The sequence below is a fragment of the Sinocyclocheilus grahami genome, unplaced genomic scaffold, assembly GCF_001515645.1.
Source record: "Sinocyclocheilus grahami isolate Dianchi unplaced genomic scaffold, SAMN03320097.WGS_v1.1 scaffold1025.1, whole genome shotgun sequence".
Classification (NCBI taxonomy): domain Eukaryota; kingdom Metazoa; phylum Chordata; class Actinopteri; order Cypriniformes; family Cyprinidae; genus Sinocyclocheilus; species Sinocyclocheilus grahami.
In genome coordinates, this window is record NW_015506204.1 from 154,134 (window position 1) to 173,935 (window position 19,802).

The 19,802-nt window shown below is 39.0% G+C and overlaps 1 protein-coding gene across 1 annotated transcript in view; it reads right to left on the reverse strand.

The window, feature by feature from the left end:
- Nucleotides 1-258: 258 nt before the first annotated feature.
- LOC107565767 (BAI1-associated protein 3-like) overlaps nucleotides 259-19,802 on the reverse strand; it is a 48,910-nt gene continuing 29,366 nt past the window's right edge. Inside the window, exons 6-34 of the mRNA XM_016251041.1 lie at nucleotides 16,960-17,019; nucleotides 16,230-16,296; nucleotides 15,489-15,702; nucleotides 15,367-15,411; nucleotides 15,201-15,278; nucleotides 14,966-15,071; nucleotides 14,758-14,865; nucleotides 14,159-14,251; nucleotides 13,970-14,073; nucleotides 13,629-13,746; nucleotides 12,019-12,143; nucleotides 11,539-11,629; nucleotides 10,818-10,874; nucleotides 10,442-10,539; nucleotides 10,060-10,111; nucleotides 9,793-9,944; nucleotides 9,480-9,603; nucleotides 8,142-8,285; nucleotides 7,880-7,975; nucleotides 7,379-7,594; nucleotides 7,023-7,091; nucleotides 6,862-6,941; nucleotides 6,571-6,679; nucleotides 4,488-4,559; nucleotides 4,325-4,408; nucleotides 3,060-3,180; nucleotides 2,182-2,305; nucleotides 1,905-2,110; nucleotides 259-904 (exon numbers count right to left, since the gene is read on the reverse strand). Coding sequence (XP_016106527.1) covers nucleotides 801-904; nucleotides 1,905-2,110; nucleotides 2,182-2,305; nucleotides 3,060-3,180; nucleotides 4,325-4,408; nucleotides 4,488-4,559; nucleotides 6,571-6,679; nucleotides 6,862-6,941; nucleotides 7,023-7,091; nucleotides 7,379-7,594; nucleotides 7,880-7,975; nucleotides 8,142-8,285; nucleotides 9,480-9,603; nucleotides 9,793-9,944; nucleotides 10,060-10,111; nucleotides 10,442-10,539; nucleotides 10,818-10,874; nucleotides 11,539-11,629; nucleotides 12,019-12,143; nucleotides 13,629-13,746; nucleotides 13,970-14,073; nucleotides 14,159-14,251; nucleotides 14,758-14,865; nucleotides 14,966-15,071; nucleotides 15,201-15,278; nucleotides 15,367-15,411; nucleotides 15,489-15,702; nucleotides 16,230-16,296; nucleotides 16,960-17,019 — 3,117 coding nt within the window. The 3' untranslated portion in view covers nucleotides 259-800. The remainder of the gene's footprint in view (nucleotides 905-1,904; nucleotides 2,111-2,181; nucleotides 2,306-3,059; nucleotides 3,181-4,324; nucleotides 4,409-4,487; nucleotides 4,560-6,570; nucleotides 6,680-6,861; nucleotides 6,942-7,022; nucleotides 7,092-7,378; nucleotides 7,595-7,879; nucleotides 7,976-8,141; nucleotides 8,286-9,479; nucleotides 9,604-9,792; nucleotides 9,945-10,059; nucleotides 10,112-10,441; nucleotides 10,540-10,817; nucleotides 10,875-11,538; nucleotides 11,630-12,018; nucleotides 12,144-13,628; nucleotides 13,747-13,969; nucleotides 14,074-14,158; nucleotides 14,252-14,757; nucleotides 14,866-14,965; nucleotides 15,072-15,200; nucleotides 15,279-15,366; nucleotides 15,412-15,488; nucleotides 15,703-16,229; nucleotides 16,297-16,959; nucleotides 17,020-19,802) is intronic.

Below are 19,802 nucleotides of genomic sequence, written 5' to 3' on the forward strand. Positions count from 1 at the left end.
GAAAACAGCCATTTTAAATTAAATAAATAAATGTAGCCTCTGTGAGCATAAGAGACTTTTTTCAAAACATAAAAAAATAATACATTTACCAACCCCAAACTTTTGACTGGTAGTGTATGTTAGTAAGCATAAATATGAAAAAAAGAGGTTCATACAGAAACAAAAGTTTATGCAAGTTTCTTGCAAGTGCTTTTTTCCTGTATATTTTTTTACACCTATGAGGTAAGAAAAAGAACCTTAATTTGAGATATGTTCTCTGAAAACATATCTAAAAAGAGTGTTTGGACATTTTGACTTGAAAACAAGTCTAAAATATTGATCAAGAAAGGATATTTTTGCAGTGAACCATATTTATCTGCATTGTGTACGTGGCCTTGCAAAACTGCTGCATGTATAGAAATTCTGTTACTTTTGTAGTGCTTGTTGAAAATCCTCAAGTAAACATCTGTTTATTTCATAGTTCAAGTTCTCTGAGTTCAGGTCATAATCTATAGCTCAGATACGCATTCAAATTCAATTCAACTGATACATGTTTCTTTCAAAATAGACCCTTCTACTACTAAATGCATACAATTCTATGAACAATAAGCTCCATCAGAGGGCTTCAACATTAAAACACAGCACACATTAAGTGCTGAACAGTGATAAAATACTGATCTTTAAACATGATCATTTACCTTACCTTTTTTTTCTGGACAACAGTGAAAAATACATTTAAAAGAGTTTGCATTTAAAGAGTACACATAGTACAACAAGTAAAAAAGACCACCATCGGAAATACGTGCACTACAGGGGACACATTACTCTTCCTCCATTGACTTCTCGATCTCTTTCAGCTTTCGCACAAATTCTTGAGCCTCTTTGTTTCCTGTTCTTGCCTCCAGCATCTTCATGATGGGCCTCTCTGTATCAAAAGAAGCAGCTCAGTCAGAAATGAATCCATCAGACCAGACACAACAATATTGTTGAGTTGGCAGACCTCTCAATAGACAATGACACTTGTAATTGGAAATCCTTTCAAGAGGACAGGCTGCAACAGATACTAAACACCAAGCAATGCTGACAAAACAATGAAATCTAATCAGTACTACTTTCCCTTTTCTCTCTTAATCTAGAAATAATCAGTAGTCTTGAAATAATGTGTCATATTTACTGTACAATTACACATTATTCCATTGGACTCAACCCTGTTTCTATTAAGTTGTTTTTGTCTATGCTACCTTAAATCATGTCAAAAATATTTTATTTATGAGATATTTATGCAAACTTGAGATTTTCTTCAAGGCCAGTTTGTCAATGGTTCAAGAATCATTGTGGAAGCAATCTGTTATCGAGCATAATATGTTTTTATTTATTTTTTATTTTTTTATAATGTTGTTGAAGAATTGCAATAAAGGTTGCTTGAAAAGTGTACCCATTTATCTGGTTTATAGCTTACAGGTTCGTGAGAGAAACGACAGCACAAGAATGATAAAATACATAAAGTATCAGAAAATGTACATTTTGTGTACACTTCATTTATAGCAGTAGCACTTTGTCTTAGGCAGATATTTTCATATTTCTTTCTCATTTTTTTCAATTCCTAACACTTCTATTTTATTCATCTCAAAATCACCTGACTGTCATAATCACATCATATTTGCAAACTCGTAGGTAAGGAATTTCCCAGAAGGACTTGAAGGTACCATTAGCTTCAGCCCTAATCAAACAAATCTGATCCAGCTAATAAAGGTCTTCAGTATTACTAGACAATTACCGGCAGGTGTTTAAGAGCAGGACTAGATTTAAACTCTACAGGAAGGTTCAGTAGGTCCCCAGAAGTAGAGCTGAGTACCCCTGATTTAATGGGTACTCTTAAGGAGAAATGTCACGGGTCGGTGGATAAAATGGACAGATTAGCATACCGCTTGGTTTTTGGCGGGACAAGTGCAGGATAACGGGTTGAAGGGTCTTTCCAGCAGGTGTGGCACTGGGCCTGCCCGGCCAGCAGAAGTCACTCAGTGGGGCAACAGCCTCGCCAGCGAAATCATTAGTGGACAACCAATCATAGTCCATCACAGTGAAGGTCAGACAGGCACACCTGTGCCTGTACTGCTCAGGGCTGACATGGCTGTGAAGAAACAAATGGGATCAAAGAGTTGTTTGGGGTGCTGGGACTCAAGCAGTTGATGTGGTACTCACAAGTAAAAAAGCTCATCAAAAACAGGATGCAGGGTTTTGAGCTTCACTTGGGTGCGCTGACTCCGAGCCGTGGGGAACAGATGGTGAGGACACAGCTCCACAATGACAAAGGGGTCGCTGAGGCCTAGGAAAGCACGAGTTTGGAGACAAATCCAGTAACAGATAACAACAGAAGATATCATTAAGTAGTTTGGAAGGAAATACCAGTGCTTGCACAGCAGCAAAGAAATAGTGCCACAGTTTTAGGAAAACTTTCACATCAGAATCAACACACAAGGAAATACCATCTTTGCAGTGAAAAATTGGCTATAAATGGTTGAAATATGCAGGAAAGCCCAGATGTAAGGAAGACCAATAAAAATGCAGGATGCAAATGTTATGAAATCATCGCTTTCCTTTTGAATGCTGAACAATGTCAATGTAAGTCAACAGGAGATTTTCAAAATGTAATTTGAAATCTCTCTCTCGCTCTCTCTTTTACAAATAAATAAATACATGGAGTCTGTAAGTTCAAATAAATTGTTTTACATGCAAATTATTTAAATTATTAGGCTTAGGGGTTTACAGTTGAAACATTACTAGAATATGGATGCACCAATATTAAAAATCTGTCAGATATAAAAATTTCATATAATTTTGTCTGAATAAAACTAAAAAAAATCATTATATTTAATCATAATCATTTTGAGATATGCTAAATATTACATTTGATAGTGTTCTTAAATTACTATAGTTTTTAAAAGTTAACTTATTTACTTGAACAAATAAAGAGAGATGTAAAGGTAAATGTAAAAATAAGGTAAATGAGCATGCACAATAAATAACCAATAAGGATACATTGAAATAAATAAATATATTCTCAGTAGATATATATTTACCGTTAGCATCCAGGGCAATGAGGTCAGCTGCATGCAGTATCTCCACAGTGAGTCTTTGCTCAGGGGCATCATAGTAACACTTCACACTGATACGACCAAAACGACTGTGCTTTAAGATTCTCTGTAAAGCAAATGTGTATCTGTTAAAGACTGCTATCTAAAGCATATAATGCATAAATTTGCATCTAGTTAAGAACTAATAACACATTAGGCAGTGTTGAGACTTTACAATTGCTTTTAGTGAAAATGTCTGGAACATGTTGAGTCTCAAAAGCTAGTGTGATAGCATTTTGAGCACCATAGATGGGCTGCTGGTGTGAAGACAGTCTCAAATTTTAGGTGGCGAAATGATACTACCTTGTGAAATTGGCTCACCGCTTTGTGAACAAATTTTGTGGCAACCCTGCATGTATCTTTCATGTATATGGTGATATTGATTAAAGAATTGGATAAATCTGACTTCAAGTCATGTCAGAATGATCATACTTTACATGAACGCCACCACCGGATTTTATTTGAACCCTGACTTTCTGGAGACAGGCATGTCATTCTAAAAGGAAATTTACTTTGTGTGCATTTGCTGTGCTATTCATGAAGTAAAGTTATAAAGCTTGCCAGGAAACACCACTCATTTAACTAAATTATGAGGCTACACATGAAAAAGGAGGAAAATAAATATAAAATTGCCTAAAGTTTTCATATTCTAAGCAAAATCACTTGAATGCACAAATCAAGAAACTTCTAAATTCATAAGTACATAAGATGATTTGAAGGCACACTTAGCCTTCAAAAGGGAACATTTTCAACTATTAAAAATATATAATTTTCTATGTGCTGTTACTTTTCTCTGAACTATTAGAGAACATCAACTGTGGGCCATGCATTTCGCGTATTTCATGTGAGGAATGATATTTGTTTGGCAGCAAACTTTTTTTTTTAATGAAGTTAAAGTTGCTGCCTGTGAAAAGCAGTTCAGATCAGATATTTAAGTTTGGTTCGGTTTTTTTGTAACATGCTGGTTTTGCAGACATCTGCCCCCGTAGGCAGCAGACAGCAAGTCAGCTTAGCAGGATTTGAGACAGTCAGAGACTGCGAAATCTTACACAGTGCAAAGAAAGCTTAGTCAAAGAGGAAATGACTGATGTAAACTTTTAATCATCAGAGGAAGGAATGGTATTTGTGATGTCTTAGCTCCTAATCAACACCTCCTCTCTCTGCAGGGCTGGAGCTAAATGTTGTGGAGGCCCAGCAGGACTCCTACCCACCTGCTGGGAGATTTTCTCCAGGAAATACTGTTCGATCAGCTCAAAGGAGGAGCATTTGTTCAGACGCAGCTCCTCGTCCAGGGCCTAATGGGAAGGAAGAGGGAAGGCGGATGAAGCCATGCTTATTCATTTCATCAGCCATACTGATTAAAGGTGAGAATACCTTATAATCTCCACTCTTAAGCTCTTCCAAAAGCAGCCCTTCTCCATCAGCATGGAAGAACCGCACCAGTGTCTGCACAAAAAGAGCTGGTTATTAAGGTGTCTCATCACTTCCTGACTGACAATCAATACAAGTCTTTGTCCTTCATGCCTTATGCCATTTTGTCTTGTGCTCTTTCTTTGACTGTATGGACTCCAGCAGACATGCACAGAGTCTCGTAACACGCTCTTGAGACTTGCTAATAGATGTTAATAGACCAACTATATGGCGAACAACATGTTCAGCCCACACGCTCGCTCAGCACTTCATGAGATTTCATGTAAAGCTTTGGTGAGTTCCTGCTAGTTCCTCTCTGTTGGAATACTGGATCTCACATATTGACATGCTACTGGGGACGTCCTAAGTTCTCCACTGAGTTGTGGCCAAGAGCACTGGCGAATATCTGATGTGCTTCTGACGGTTTCAGGCATGATGTAAAACCGTGACTGTGATTGCAGGCTGAGAGATACCGGATATGAGGATCGCTGCCCTTTGCAGTTACAGAGTTCTTGTAATAAACCACCTGCTCGCAAAACACATAGTTGGCTTTCAGCAGCATTTCTAACTAATCTAACTAATAAAGTACTAATTTTCCCTCAAAATGCTGCTGAAGCTTAGGCAAGAGACCTGCCAACCTCTCTCAAAACAGACTCTGATTTTTTATCTTTAGATTATGATTCCATCCAGTCAGAGGATATTGAATATGTTTGATAATTTGAGCAATTTTAGAACACAAATTGTTTTCCTTTGTCATGTGTCTCCTACTAATGAGGTGCATGTTTCTTTTTGAATATGTTGTGTACAAAGTTGTGCAGTGTATTCCAGCCTTGAGTATTACAAGTTTTGCAAACATATATTAACATCTTAAGTAATCTGATACGGCATCTTTATGAGCTGCTTTTATGTAAATACCGTATATAATTAATACATTATCAATTTACTTTTTTTTTTTTTTTACATACCTCTTGCTAGACTGCTGTTATACTGATTGCTGTACAGGATTTTGGACCATTGTGGAGCCAATTTATTTGGCCTAAAATCACCCTTTTTTCAATGGGAACACGTGGAATGATTTCAGGTTGAGCACCATCTATGGAAACCATGGACTATATATATACACCAAGATAATTCACTCATATTACTATAAATGGGAGAAACTGTAACACACTATATGGCAGAATAAGTCCTGTCTTCTAAGAAAAAGAGCCAGATGCCAACTGGTAAAGTCATCGCATCACTACAGCTGCTGTTAGAAGCTATGGTTGCTATAGAAACAGTTGGTGTCCTGAGACCCGCGCTTTGGACCAACCTAAAATATATTATAATTTTTTTTTTTACACTATTTGAACATCAGAAACAACATTTATAGGAGAGTTCATGTCAGATTTTATGGCTGATTTGAAATATGTCAAATGCAAGTTTGGCAAGCTGTTTTTGAAACTTTGATATTCCCCCATTCAAGTATATAGGAGCTGGTTTTGCATTAGTGAAATGGCTGCCAGGAGGTGTTGCAAATACGATCATAGCGTGAATTGACTTTATTTGAAAGGGACTTTGTGATGTTCATTAGCCGCTTTTCCACTGTCAGGCTGAACGGTTCTAAGAATGGTAAGGAACAGTTACAGTTATATTTCCACTTGAGCTTGGTTCGGTACGGCACGATTACAAACTGTTCTCAGGTTGGAACCATGCTGGTTGACTGCGTGTAATGAAATCGATACTCAGGATTGGTCACTGGTCTGTTGTCTGGCTACCAGTTTCTCTCTGTAGCTGGTCAGATGTTATTTGAGCATTGTAAACAGAAATATCTGATCATCCTCCATATCGCAGTCACTATTTACATCTCAAACTGTATGTAAAAACTTGCATTACCAAGGCAATGACTGATGCATTGTATTACGAGCTCTGTTAACAGCTCCACAGTGGAAAATGAAACCATATCTGTACCGGCTGCCCGGAATTGGCATGGAATGGAACGGATAAGCAACGAGAATGTTTTTGCCCAACCGTGGAAAAGCAGCTGTTGTGACTCATCCGTACTGACCTCTATGGTGTACTGGAACCGTGTGTAGAATTCCACCTGGACGCCCCTGTTTTCCGCCACAGTGTCCATGGTCATCCGCAGGAGCAGCTCCCACAGACTCTGCAGAACCCTGAGGTGCACAACAACCAGAAAGATCACGCTCACAGACACAGTGACCTCCTTCACACACAGTCGATTACCACTTTACAGAGCCCAATTTACTTGGAAAACATGCTTCAAAGGATAAATCTGTGTCATTACTCTTATTGTTACAGTATGTCCCCCTTATCACTAAATGAAGCAAGTAATTACCTTGTTAGATTATCTTTAACCAGTGACTCTTTGAGAATGATTAGAATGTCATCTAGGTACTTCATCAGGGGAGCCACAGCCTGGAGCAGTTCATAAAAGAGGACATAAGTTGAAAAACACATTAGGCCATACTTTATTCATACTTTTTTATTCATACTTGCCTCATCATTGTTAATGGAGTCTGGAGAAAGGCTGATGTGTTGAATACATCTCCTGAGTTCAGGAAGCATCTGAGTAGGACAAAGTTTTATGTGATTGACTTATTACTCCAGAAACTGTGCAAAGCTAACCAATCAAGGGTGTTATTGCTCAATGCTCCAACACCTTTGTGACGTCATTAATGACAGTTCTATACTGTTAAACCAATGTGGTTCAAACAACGGATGAGTGACAAAGTTACTATGGTTTCGTGAAACAGACATGACTAGCTTTTACAGAAATAATCTGCCATTAATTTATTTCTTTTTAATCTGACATTAGGTCTATTTGAACTGTGCTTTTTGATGCATGCCATTACCCTATCAGTAAGGTGTGCGATTAGGCGTTTGGCCTCCCTTTGCAGGTCGATATCAGCATTGTTGAGCTGCCCATTGAGGGACTTGTTGACCTGCTCCTTCCCTTCCAATCCGCACGACTCCTCCATGGCCTGTTCAACCCCCCGCCAGTCCAGCTCCCGCGGCAGATCCCCCAGGTAAACACGCACATGCTCCGTGCTGTTCAGAGCGACACAAACCTGCGCCAAAGCAGCAGCCAGGAAGAGGAAGAAGGGAGATCGGAAATGAGGAAAAGAGAAGTAAAGAGTGGAAAGAACAAAACGGTAGAAAATAAGGAGGTCTAAATGGGGCGCAGGGAGAGAGAAAGCATATAGTACAAAATGAAAAGGGGGCGCTAACGAGGTCAGACGCACTGTGACACAGACGCACCGCTGAGACGTCATTGTTGTCAGGGAGAAGCACTCAACTCTGACATTTACTTCGCTCATAATGAAAGCCAACCCTCCCTTGCCCAAAAGCGGTACCTGCACGATGAAACTCTTGTGGTCTCGTCCCAGCTGGCCCCTCTCAATCTTGCGCTTGATCAACTCGGCGTAACACACCGCCTCGCTGCAGAAATTCTGCCACAGATCAAGAAAGAATTGCATTATGTGGGTGAAACCATCAATTCTCCTTTCCATTACGTGCATGCTTTTTATTTTCAGTGTTTTTGACCGCCGCTCCACAGCTGTGCAAGCTTAAACTGCATGCTTATGAAAGTGGAGCTTAGAGCTTAGAGGCGCTCACATCCGTCAGGCGTGTGATGAAAATGAAGGCTCCCGCTGAATCAGGCCACGCTAGCTGGGCCCAGAACTCCCGCACCTGGCTAAAGCATGTTGTAACGTCCACTGCCGAGGAGCTGTGTTTGGTCTGCCTCTGGATCGGCTCCAGCTGTATCATTAAAATAGTTGTTAGGACATGTTACACTATGCAGCCAACACACACTGACTAACACGCTCTCAATGGGGTACGTTAACTTGATTTTTGTCACTCAAAGAGGCTGATTTTTATAGGCCTTCTCAGTACAGACTTAAAAATAAAGGGGGTTTTTGCAGCGATGCCACATAAGAACCATTTTGGGTTCCACAAAGAACCTTTCAGTGAACAGATCTTAAAAGAACCATTTCTTTCTTAACATTAAGTACATTATCTGCAAGAGTCATATTTTATAAAAAGAACTGTAAGTAGATCATATAAATTATATATACAGTGGGGCAAAAAAGTATTTAGTCAGCCACCAATTGTGCAAGTTCTCCCACTTAAAAAGAGCTGAAGTTGATCCCAAAAGCATTGTAACTAGTACTGGAAAGTCTGGAAACTGGAAAAGTTGTGGAGGAAAGTGCAGGAAGTCCACAAAAATATATCTAAACTTCATACAGTTGATGCTACTATTATTATAGGTTTTTCTTGTTTTCATTTAAACAAATGTATTTATATTGAAATTTGAAAAATTTGAAAAATCTATAATAAAAATAAAATTATAAAATTAAAAAAGAAATTTTGGGTGGTCAACCAATGTTGGTATAAGTATTGGCGTAACTGTTGCAGACAACTATATTAATAAAATTCAGCAGGAGTGGACATGCTGTCTTTACAGTAGAATGACTCACTGGCAGACATGGAAGCCATTACACATGTATCGTGTAATGACTTGTCACCATGTCACCCCACACCATCTTCCTCACTTTCCGTAAGCTATTTCTCCCCGTCTACTCACCTGCAGCATTGCTATCACTGTCTTTGCTGTACAACACTTTAAATAAGTTTTTTTAAATGAATCTGCCTAACACAGCTTCCACCTTATTGTTCGCCCAACACCTGGCAAAAAAGTGGACCAGGGTCATGATGACATGACCTCAATGTGATTCAGTTAGGTTAAAATGCAGATATTGATAAGAAGTGCTCGCATGTTCATGTTAAGTCAATGTTTGGGAGATCCATTTCGGGAAACAGGCCCAGGCCAATAATCTGTTGCATTTCATGCTATTCTTTTTTACATCACTATTGAAGAACTCTGATTGACTGGGCGCGTATTGTATTGGTAGCTATAATATATGCTATAATGCTAAATGCTATAAAGCTCACCTGATCCATTTCCACAGCTTTGCGGATCCTGTCAGTGGATTTTTCATGTACAATCTGCAGCCATTTATGAATAGAAATCTTGAACCAGTTATGAAATCCAGTTAGAGCCAACATCTTAGTGTCTCTGAAAAGAAATGACCACATGTGAATCACAGTTATGACAAAGCCATACTCAGGCTCACTCAAGAGTAGATAACCATGTCAATTATGGGTAAAATCATTTATCTATCAACCCTCATGTACAATCCCTCTTTACATAATTAGCCTAGCCGATGAATTAGCTCTCATGCAGATGAGGAACCCAATTACTAACCTGAGAGGCAGAAACTCCCTGAAGCGCTTGAGGGACTTAAGAGACATGAAGAGCTCAAAAAGGGTCTCTCCCATGGTTTGGGTAAGTCGTGAACTCTCCTGCTCCAGGTTCCCACACACTCTCTCCATTGCCACATTCACGTCATCTGCCACCTGGAGACACAGCACAACATTAAAGCTCCCTCTCTATCGCCTGACTCCTGTTTATCGAGGCAAGACTTATTTTTAACAGCGATCTGTAAGCGTTCCCAGGGGTGCTCAAACTTACAAGCTTCTCTAACTGCCGGTAGGAGATGCTGAAGAAGTCAACCTTCACAGAGCTAAAAGACAAGACACAAAAACAATTTTTTTCTATGTTTTTTTTTAAAGCTTGTTTAATTGTTGTTGTGCCCCAACCCATCTCATTAAAAATTAAATGTGTTTTAAATAAACTATTCATAGGTTGGTTTTCCCAAAATGTGTAAATGCTGTGTCTCTGCGGAGCAATCAAAACATTGTTCTCTTTGTTTGAACATCCCGGTCAGCCCAACACAGCAATACTGACTTGGCGTGAGTTTGTATTGGTACTGACTGACCAATGGAAGGCAGGGAGCATGCTTTGGAAAATAGTAATTATTTTTGCAATTCTGAAATTACATGTCAAAGGTTACCTGTAATAAAGCTTGTTGTAGACATTTTGTCCTCTCTGCACATCAACACATACCGCATCCACCACCATAACCAAACGCCTCAGCTGCTCCTCTAGAGTCTGTAGAGATACATCAGCTACAATAATGCTTGACCAATGCTTTCCTGTTCAGTTATGAGCAAAAGAAAATCTACAGGTGCTTAGTACAGTACATTATAGTATAAAATGTTCTGTTTGTTCCAGTTTTATACTATATGCGAATATAAATCATTATATAAAGGGCCACTGAAACTAGGTATTTATTTTAGTTTCCAAGCTTTCTTTGTGTTGTAGCTAAATGGTTGGAGCTACATTTGAAAACACTTTTAAATGGTAATTGTTATCAAATCAATACTTACACCTTCGTCTGGTTTAATGTTTGATATTATTCCTTCATACCACTCAACTGTGCCTTTCTAAAGTCAGGAATAAACAAAGAAACCAAAAATTACAAACAGTAATAATACACAAATGCATCCATAATGCAATATAATATGAACTATTTAAAATCACTGTGTACAGTGGACCAAAAAATATTTGGACAATTTTGGACACAAAAACCCAACTTACTGTACTTTCGAATTTTCTGAATGTCACATTCGATTCAAAATATAAAATCAAGTAGCATCTGCTAGAGTTTTTCTCAGAAATAACGTAGGTTTTTTTTGAGCCATGACTGACATTTAACCATCTGGATTCTCAAGATGAGAAGTGAATGTATGAAGTCATTTCCTCTCCAGTTCACAAAGGTGTAATAAATAAACCATCACAGGAACTATATTCTACATTGAAAACAGTTGTGCTGCTTATTATTTTTTAAGCCGCCCCCCAGGATTCTTTGATTAAATGAAAAGTAAAACAAAAAAACTGCATTTATTTGAAATAGTAAAGCCATCTATAAATTTACAACATATTTCTGTCACGTTTGGTCAATTTAATGTTTCCTGACTAAATAAAATTCTTAGTTACCCCAAACTTTTTAACAGTTGTGTATATTTTTGACAAGTGTGGCTTCAGTGTCCAAATACCTTTCGGGACCACTATATGTCTCACTGTTGTATGTCTGTATCACCTTATTACCTTTATAACGGTTGCTATTTCCAAGTGCAGTTCACTGCGGTTTGAACACGCTGTTCTAAAGGCTGCCATTGACTGCATGTGACCAATGCTCCTACGGCACACATACACAGAAGATCAATATCCAAAGAACGGTTTCAACAACACCATGTGGAAACTGCATGAACTGTTTGTGTGTTTGTGTCTCTGAGCTCAGTATACTGTACAACATTGTAGTAGCAACACTAGAAATGCCCACAAGATGTCAATTTTTGTGTGTCGCGCTCCCCAAAACAGATCTACCCATAGAAGTCTGAAAGGGCAGATCACCATGAGTTCCCAGACACAGCTGCTGCAGCTGATGGCAGAAATATCTGAATCCCAGTGGTTTTATTTTGGTCCTTTGGCCAGGAAATCGAACGTATGAATGTGGGTTTCTGTGAACATATGTGTGAGTTCAAGAGTCTTTGTAGCCTCTGTGTGTGTGTGTGTGTGTGAATTCACCTCAGCATAAGCTCACAGCGTATGATGGCAGCAGAATTGTTGCAGGGGAAAACTTGACGCATACTCTTCATTTGAGACAGGCAGTAATCACAGTAAAGTCTGAAGCTCTCTGCCAAGAGACCTTCCTGCACTCAGAAACACATAATTACAGACTGGACACAGATGAAAAGAATTAATTCCAAACTAGAGCCTTAGGGGGGAATTAACAGAGAATTAATTACACCCGCTGATAGCGCCGTTTATTTGCACACGCTAACTGCGTTGTTTTAGCACACGATTTGCTAAAAGAATTCTGCAGTAAATTAGCACCAATTGCAATTTGCAATATGCCTACCAATCATGTATTTTTCTCTCTGTAGTTTAACAGAACATGTAAGTGTGACCAGCTCTGTTCAGTTAAATAAGTGACAGAGATATTGAATTTATGATCCATTGTTAGATTTTTTTATTACTTGGGTTTATGCATAGGTCTTATATAGAACTTTCAAATCATGGTTACTTATGAAACCTTATAAAAAGGATTCTATTTAGCGTGAAAGGGTTCTGCTATTGTTACAACCAAAGAATCCAAATTTAGTTCTGTTTAGAACCATTTTACTTAAGAGTGTACTTTATTGGTCACTAAGTATGTCATTTGTGGTTTTATCTCTCCAAAATTGTAAACACTGCCCAACTCAGATCTCTTTCCACTTCAACCAATAGCGAGAGTTTGGGGCGTGGCTACTGTAGCAGGCTGAGCCAGTACTGTAGGTGTTTAACCATGGCTAATGCATTACATGGTAAAAGAAATTCAGATTCTTTTACAGAAGTGCAAGATAAAATATGAAAACTGGCCAAAATACACAGAGACAGACAATAGGTAAAACATGAGTAAATGGGTGAATTGTGCCAGTGCTTTTACAAGATGGATTGAATTTGATGGATTGTTCGGGTTTCTATCGAGACACCAAACTTTTGGAGCTTCCTCTTGACAGGTAAGCTAAACTCAAGTTTAATTATTTTCTGTCAAGCCCAGATAAAACAGCAATATATTGTAAGGATAAGAATAGCTGTTGGGAAATGTTGTTTAAAAATATGACAGCAGTAGCGCATACTTCACCTTTAAGCAAGAATTTTAAAGGATATTCATACTTAATGAGTTTTTACTATTTATAAACATAAACCTCAATACAGATAGATATGCTTAAAACTAATATTGCCTCTAAATAGAAAATATGACAGCAGTAGCGCATACTTCACCTTTAAGCAAGAATTTTAAAGGATATTCATACATAATGAGTTTTTACTATTTATAAACATAAACCTCAATACAGATAGATATGCTTAAAACTAATATTGCCTCTAAATATTCTCAAACAACAAATTTCAATATCATGCAAATTAGCTTCTTAACTAAATGTCTCATTCTACAAACATTTGCATTTTATTGGAAAACAAGAAAAAGAAAAAACACCCTGATTAAGAAAATTATTTTCTTCAGCGCAATGAATTCACGCCTAATGTGTAAAACTCCAAAGAGCGCTGAGCCCCAGAGTGAACTCTGGTCTCTGTGCTATGGCACATGAATGCGCCCAGACATTCAGGGTCAGCAAGCTATTGTAAAAACTCACCAGCTCCCCGTGCACAGCGGTATCCTCCCACTCTGCCTCCACAGTTTTCAGCAGCCTGAGGAGCAGAGCGTAGCTCATCCTCTGAGAGCGGTGATGGCTGCTGTAACACTGCCAACGGCTGCAAACACATGCAAAAACATCCGTTTTACACACTAGTCTCAGTCTCACTGTTGGCAGGCGTGTGTAGCTGAAGCATGCAGCGATTATCAGGATGGGTCTTGGTGTTATAAGCATTTGCTGTTTTCATGCTGTTGTGCTCATCCTGTCAATAAACACGCCGACTGCGTGGTGCTTCGCAGCTGAGCCATGATCTCACTACAGGTTTGATGTTTAATACGCACATGATGGCCTGCTGCAGAGGGGAGAGGTCAGCCTGCACTGCATGATGGGACAGCACAGTCCATGCAGCCGCACACACTTGTCCATTCCAGTTATAAGGCTCTTTCTGAAATTAAAATGGTACGATGATTATTTATGATAAGCTCTAAGCTTGATGCAGATGAATGCTAGGCAAATAAAGAAAGCGCAACCTGAATTTGATTATGCTCATAGTCCAGAATCTGACTCAACATCTTCTTGTGAATGGACACATTGGAGGCCATTTTACTCAGTGCTGTGTCTCTCTGTTGAGCAGAAGGAGGAGTGATTAATAAATACTATGAAGATTTTTATGTAGCATTATAAATGTCTTTACAGTCACTTTTGATCAATTTAATGCATCTTTGCTGAATAAAAGTCCTAATTTACTGATCCCAAACATTTGAACAGTAGAGTACTAGCTGCTCTTGTCCATTTGATATAAGCAAATAGGGAACTGGGTTTTCGAGTTTCAAAATTACTGAAGAGCATGCATCCCCATTGAATAAGTAGATGGAAAAGTGAAGCCAGTATATTCTTCAACATTCTACTTTTGTGTTCCAAACAATCTCTGTGCATAAGGGTCAAGGCCAGAAAACCATACTGGATGCCCGTGATCTTCGAGCCCTTAGACGGCACTGCATCACATACAGGAATGCTACTGTCTTTGAGATTTTATGCAGGCTTATGATGGAAACACTCATTGCTGTCATCTTACCTATATGTAATCCTACCATGTTTAGTATCTAAGATCTCAGGTGAGCAGCAGTACCTGAGTGGTGAAGAGGCGAAGAATCAGGTGACATTCTCCTTGAACTTTAGAGGCACTGGATCTGGGCTCTAGCTTAAACCATTTATCATAACCAACAACCGGGATCTCCTAGTGAGAGACAGAAAGTGATCCAAAAGTAGATTCATTGACAAACACAATGAGTTGCCTTACTTTTATAGAAACTAAAGTGTGTAGAATTAGAACTCACATTCAACGGGATGTTGATGCAACCCAGGAAGTCATCAGCATTCTCCTCGCTTCCTGATGCAGCAGCCCCGTTAGCCCTCACGGATTTGGCAATTTGCTTGAAATATCTAATATTATGATGCAACAGTTTGAGTCATACATTCAGCATGCATTTGAGCCAGTATCTGCAGAGAATATGTCAGATGTATCTCAGGCTCATTAGCTTTAAGACAACAGATGGCCATTGTGTGATCTACCTGCCCATTCCTCTGAATCCACTGATTTCATTCAGCTTCTTACAGGCTTCCGCAACAGAAACATCGTCATCATGATCCCTAGGGTGGAAAATAGCAAACAATTTTTCAGTGGGAAAAGCAGAGATGACTGTTCTCGTTATGAAGTACATATGTTGATGCAGCTTACCATATGTCCAGATGGAGTAGGTCATTGTGAACGTCATCAATGTCACTGTGGAAAACAAACACATTTAAAAATGCACAGATCATCTAATATTGTCTACTCATTTCTAACAGTAGGTTACTCACAAAACAAAGTGTTCATTCCACACTGGGTTAAGAGTCTCTGGCTTGACTTCGGTCACCTGGATATCTCTACCTGCCAGCACTTCCTTAACACTGGAGCGCTTCTCTAACTTTTCCCGTCTCTTGCGAAAACTGAACTTCCTCTCTTTCTTCTCCTCAGTGTCTTTGGGCGACTGTCCCAAGAGGATTCCCAGCATGCAGTAGGGGTCACTGTAGCCTATACAGCACCAATAGAAAAAAATACACTAATTAAATCAATAAAGGTCAGTATAAATAGTTTCAAAGCAGACAAACAAATGGTCTGTTTCACTGGAAGAGTTTTTGTATTGTCTTATTGTTAGATCATTTATGCACTCTCAGGGAAAAAAAGGTACAGAAATGTCACTTTATTAGGTAAATAAGATACAAAGATGTACCTTTTAGCTTTTGTACCTTAGGGTACCGAGTTACAGTTTTGTACCTTTTTTTCTTCTTCCTGAGAGTGTGATGTGAATTTTGGTTTGTCAAAAGGAGAAAAGCTTTGCAGACAAAATAAAGTCTAAAACTAATACAATTTCTATGATGCTTTAGTTAAAAATAAATAAAGATTTTTGAAGATTTTCAAAGGGTATTATGTTTAGATGTGAATGTTTTGCCTTGCTGTTCTTTTTTCCACAACAAACGTCAATGCCACAGATTACATCAAAAAGATATGATATTAGAAGCAAAACACAAATAATTCACAAAAGGCAAAAAACATCTTACCATTGGCATCTTTTGCCATGAGATTCTTGCCTTTCATTACAGAGACCCTGAGAGAAAAGCTGGCTTTCTACAAAAGAATGTTTCAGACATGGATTAGAATGCATCACGGCAGTAATAAAAACTGAGCATGTTTCAGTTGCTGTTCGACATGGTGGCGGCACCTCGAGTGAGTGCACAGTAAAATAAATGCAAGCATGCCGTGCTGTAGTGCCAAGGCCTGTCGAGAGGAAAAAAATCAATAGAGGTTTTCGTTTTCAGATGTTAGAGGTGAGTATATTATGTATGACAGGCAGTGGGAGACTGCTGTTAAAGGCTCGGATCATTGTGATGCACACTGAAATACCACAACATTTTTCTTTTCTCTTCAAAGACCTTTAAGAGGTTACAAGAGGTATCCAGGGCTTCTTTCATTGTGACATTTCAAAGTTTCTTTAGTCTTGCAAAAGATAAAACTTGTTTAAATTGTTTCTTTCATTGATTCTGCATCTGTTTAGTAAGAGAGGCTTTCTAATAGATATCAGTATTTTCCACTTGTTAAATAATTATCTTACCTTTACTCATATGAAAAGAGAAAAGTGTGAAATCTATCTATAAAGAAATAAGAAGTTGGCTCTTGATATCGAGCTGGCGGCAGATACCACTATTGCTGTGATTGTCAGAACAAAAGGTTAAGAAGAGAGTCATGTTTGTAGTATCAGACAAAAGTTCACAAAATCTGTGAGACCCTCACCTTGGATTCTCTGACACGCTGGAGGATGATGTCATGCTCCTCTTGACCCATATCAAAGACCTGAGCGAGAGTGATCAGAGAAAAGACTGGTTTCTAGAAAAAATAGCATTTTGTATTTATTTATTGTCTCATCAGTTTTAGCTCAGTTTTCATTGCTAGAACATGCTTGTTTTGTTTACTGTGTTGAGATGAGCTGAAGTGGCGTTTGGTATCGCACTGTATCGCGTGCCTTGTTAGTTTTGCACGCTTTCTTGGCCCTTTGTTGTGTTAAAACAGTAAAGCGTGTTCAGCTGAATTCAATTACAGTTTATCAGACTGGTATAAAAAGGTTAGTATACCGTGGTTATTTAATTTATTATATATAAGGTTATTCACACCCTCGTGTGAAGACCGAAGAATGTAAAGACCACCATCTCTACCAATGCGACTCCACTGACACAGGACACAGACAAGGGACTTGAGTATTGCTGCTTATTCATCCTCTTTCGCTCAACTTGTTTCACATCTATTTCAGTCTATATGACCATTCTTTACTATGTTCTTCCAAATCCCTACTATTACTAACATACACAAACCATGCGTCACACACTGTTGGCAACGCAATCCTGACAACCTGCACGGTCGTGGCCTAATGGTTAGAGAGTCAGAATTGTAACCTAAGAGGTGGAGGTACTTGTCTGCTTATCTTTAATCATTGGAAATGTAATCCTTTACCATATCAGGGTATCAACAACTCCTTTGAATCACATACAGTTACTATCACCCACCCTCAATCCATTTTGTAGTTGTTTATCGTCCCCCAGGTCCGCTAACTTCTTGGAGGAGTTAGATGTGTTGCTCTAAAACTTCCCTGAGGATGGTACTCTCTGGTTATTATTGGAGACTTCAACGTCCACCTAGATAAACCTCAGGCTGCAGACTTCCAAACTCTGCTAGCCTCTTTTGACTTCAAGCGAGTGTTAACTGTGGCTACTCACAAATCAGGTAACCAACTGGACCTTATTTACACATGCCTCACTCTTAACCTCAACATAGTTCCTGACACAACACATACTCCTCCACGTCACCTTTCAGCATAACCTACGCTCACCCTCACCCTCTCGGCTAGCTTCCTCCCCTAAACAGTTCTCATCACTTGATGCTAACAGTGCTACTGACACTCTCTGCTCCACTCTGTCATCTTGTTTAGACACAGTTTGCCCCCTCTCTTCCAGGCCTGCCCGTACCACCCCTTCTGTCCTTTGGCTATCTGATGTTTTCCACAAGCATCGTTCTAAACTCAGGGCTACAGAGACGATGTGAAGCAAATCCTACTGACTTCAATGTGTATTGGTCACTTCTTTCTTCCTTCTCTGCAAATGTCTCCACTGCTAAAAGGACATACTACCACAACAAATTTAACAATTTTTCTAACTCTTGCATGCTCTTTAAAACATTTTCTTCCCTCCTTTGTCCTTTTCCTCCCCCTCCTTAGAATCTTCGTCCCCTTAGAATTATAAAGTTCTATCTGACATTTTTGTCAAAACTGAGTTATTCACATATTCTTATATTCTTATATAAGTTGTGTAAAAATTTTTTTAGAAAATAAATAGGTTCTATCTATAAAGTATATGAAATGCAAAAACTTTGAAGCTCAATCTCTCAAAACCATTTAGAATGCAGATAGAACTTTATAATTCCAAGCTGGCGAACTGTCAAACACATCTTACCAGCAAACATAGACTCGCTCACGTCCTTCTCTCCACTCTCAGAGGCAGAACTCATCCTTTCCAATAATCCTACTACTACTTGTCTGCTTGATCCTATTCCATCTCATCTCTTTCAAGCCATTTCTCCTGCAGTTGTACCTGCACTCACTCACCTCATTAACACATCCTTTCACACTGGTGCCTTTCCCTTAGCATTTAAACTGGCTTGGATAACCCCACTACTTAAGAAACCCACTCTTAACCCAGCACTTTTCGAAAACTGCAGACGGTATCCTTTCTTCCTTTCAGTGCAAAAACAGTTGAAAGATTTGTGTTCAACCAAGTCTTGACCTTTCTCACACAGAACACCCTTCTGGAGAGCAACCAGTCTGGCTTCAGAAGTGGACAGTCAACCGAGACTGCCCTGCTCTCTGTTCTTGAAGCCTTAAGAGTAGCTTCCAAATCTTCAATACTTATCTTGCTGGATCAGTCCACAGCTTTTGACATGGTTATCCACCAGATACTCCTGTCAACCCTCATGGCAAAGTGCATCCCAGGAACTGCACTTCAGTGGTTCGAGTAGTCGTACCTCTCAGATAGGTCCTTCAAGGTATCTTGGAGGGTTGAGGTGTCCAATTTCCAACATCTAGCTACTGGGGTGCCTCAGGGCTCAGTTCTTGGACCACTTCTCTTCTCTATCTTCATAGCATCACTAGGTTATGTCATTCAGACACTGCTATTCATATAATATTCATAGTCATAATTCATATCACTGCTATGCTGATGACACTCAACTCTACCTCTCATTCCTTCCTGATGATCCGACGATAGCTGCTCACATCTCAGCATGTCTAACAGATATTTCTTGCTGGATGAAAAACCATTACCTTAAACTCAACCTTGCCAAGACAGAACGGCTTGTGGTTTCAGCAAACCCAACATTTCATCACAATTTCTCCATCCAGCTAAGCGCATCAACCATAACACCTTCCAGGACAGCCAGGAACCTTGGAGTTGTAAGTGTGGTCTGTGAAATTCACCTGATCATTTCTGTTTTCTACTTGTTTTCTTTTTAATTATTATAAAAAAAATAATAACTTGGCACTCTAACATTAACTCTATCTATTCTATATATTTTCTATCTACTTTTTATTC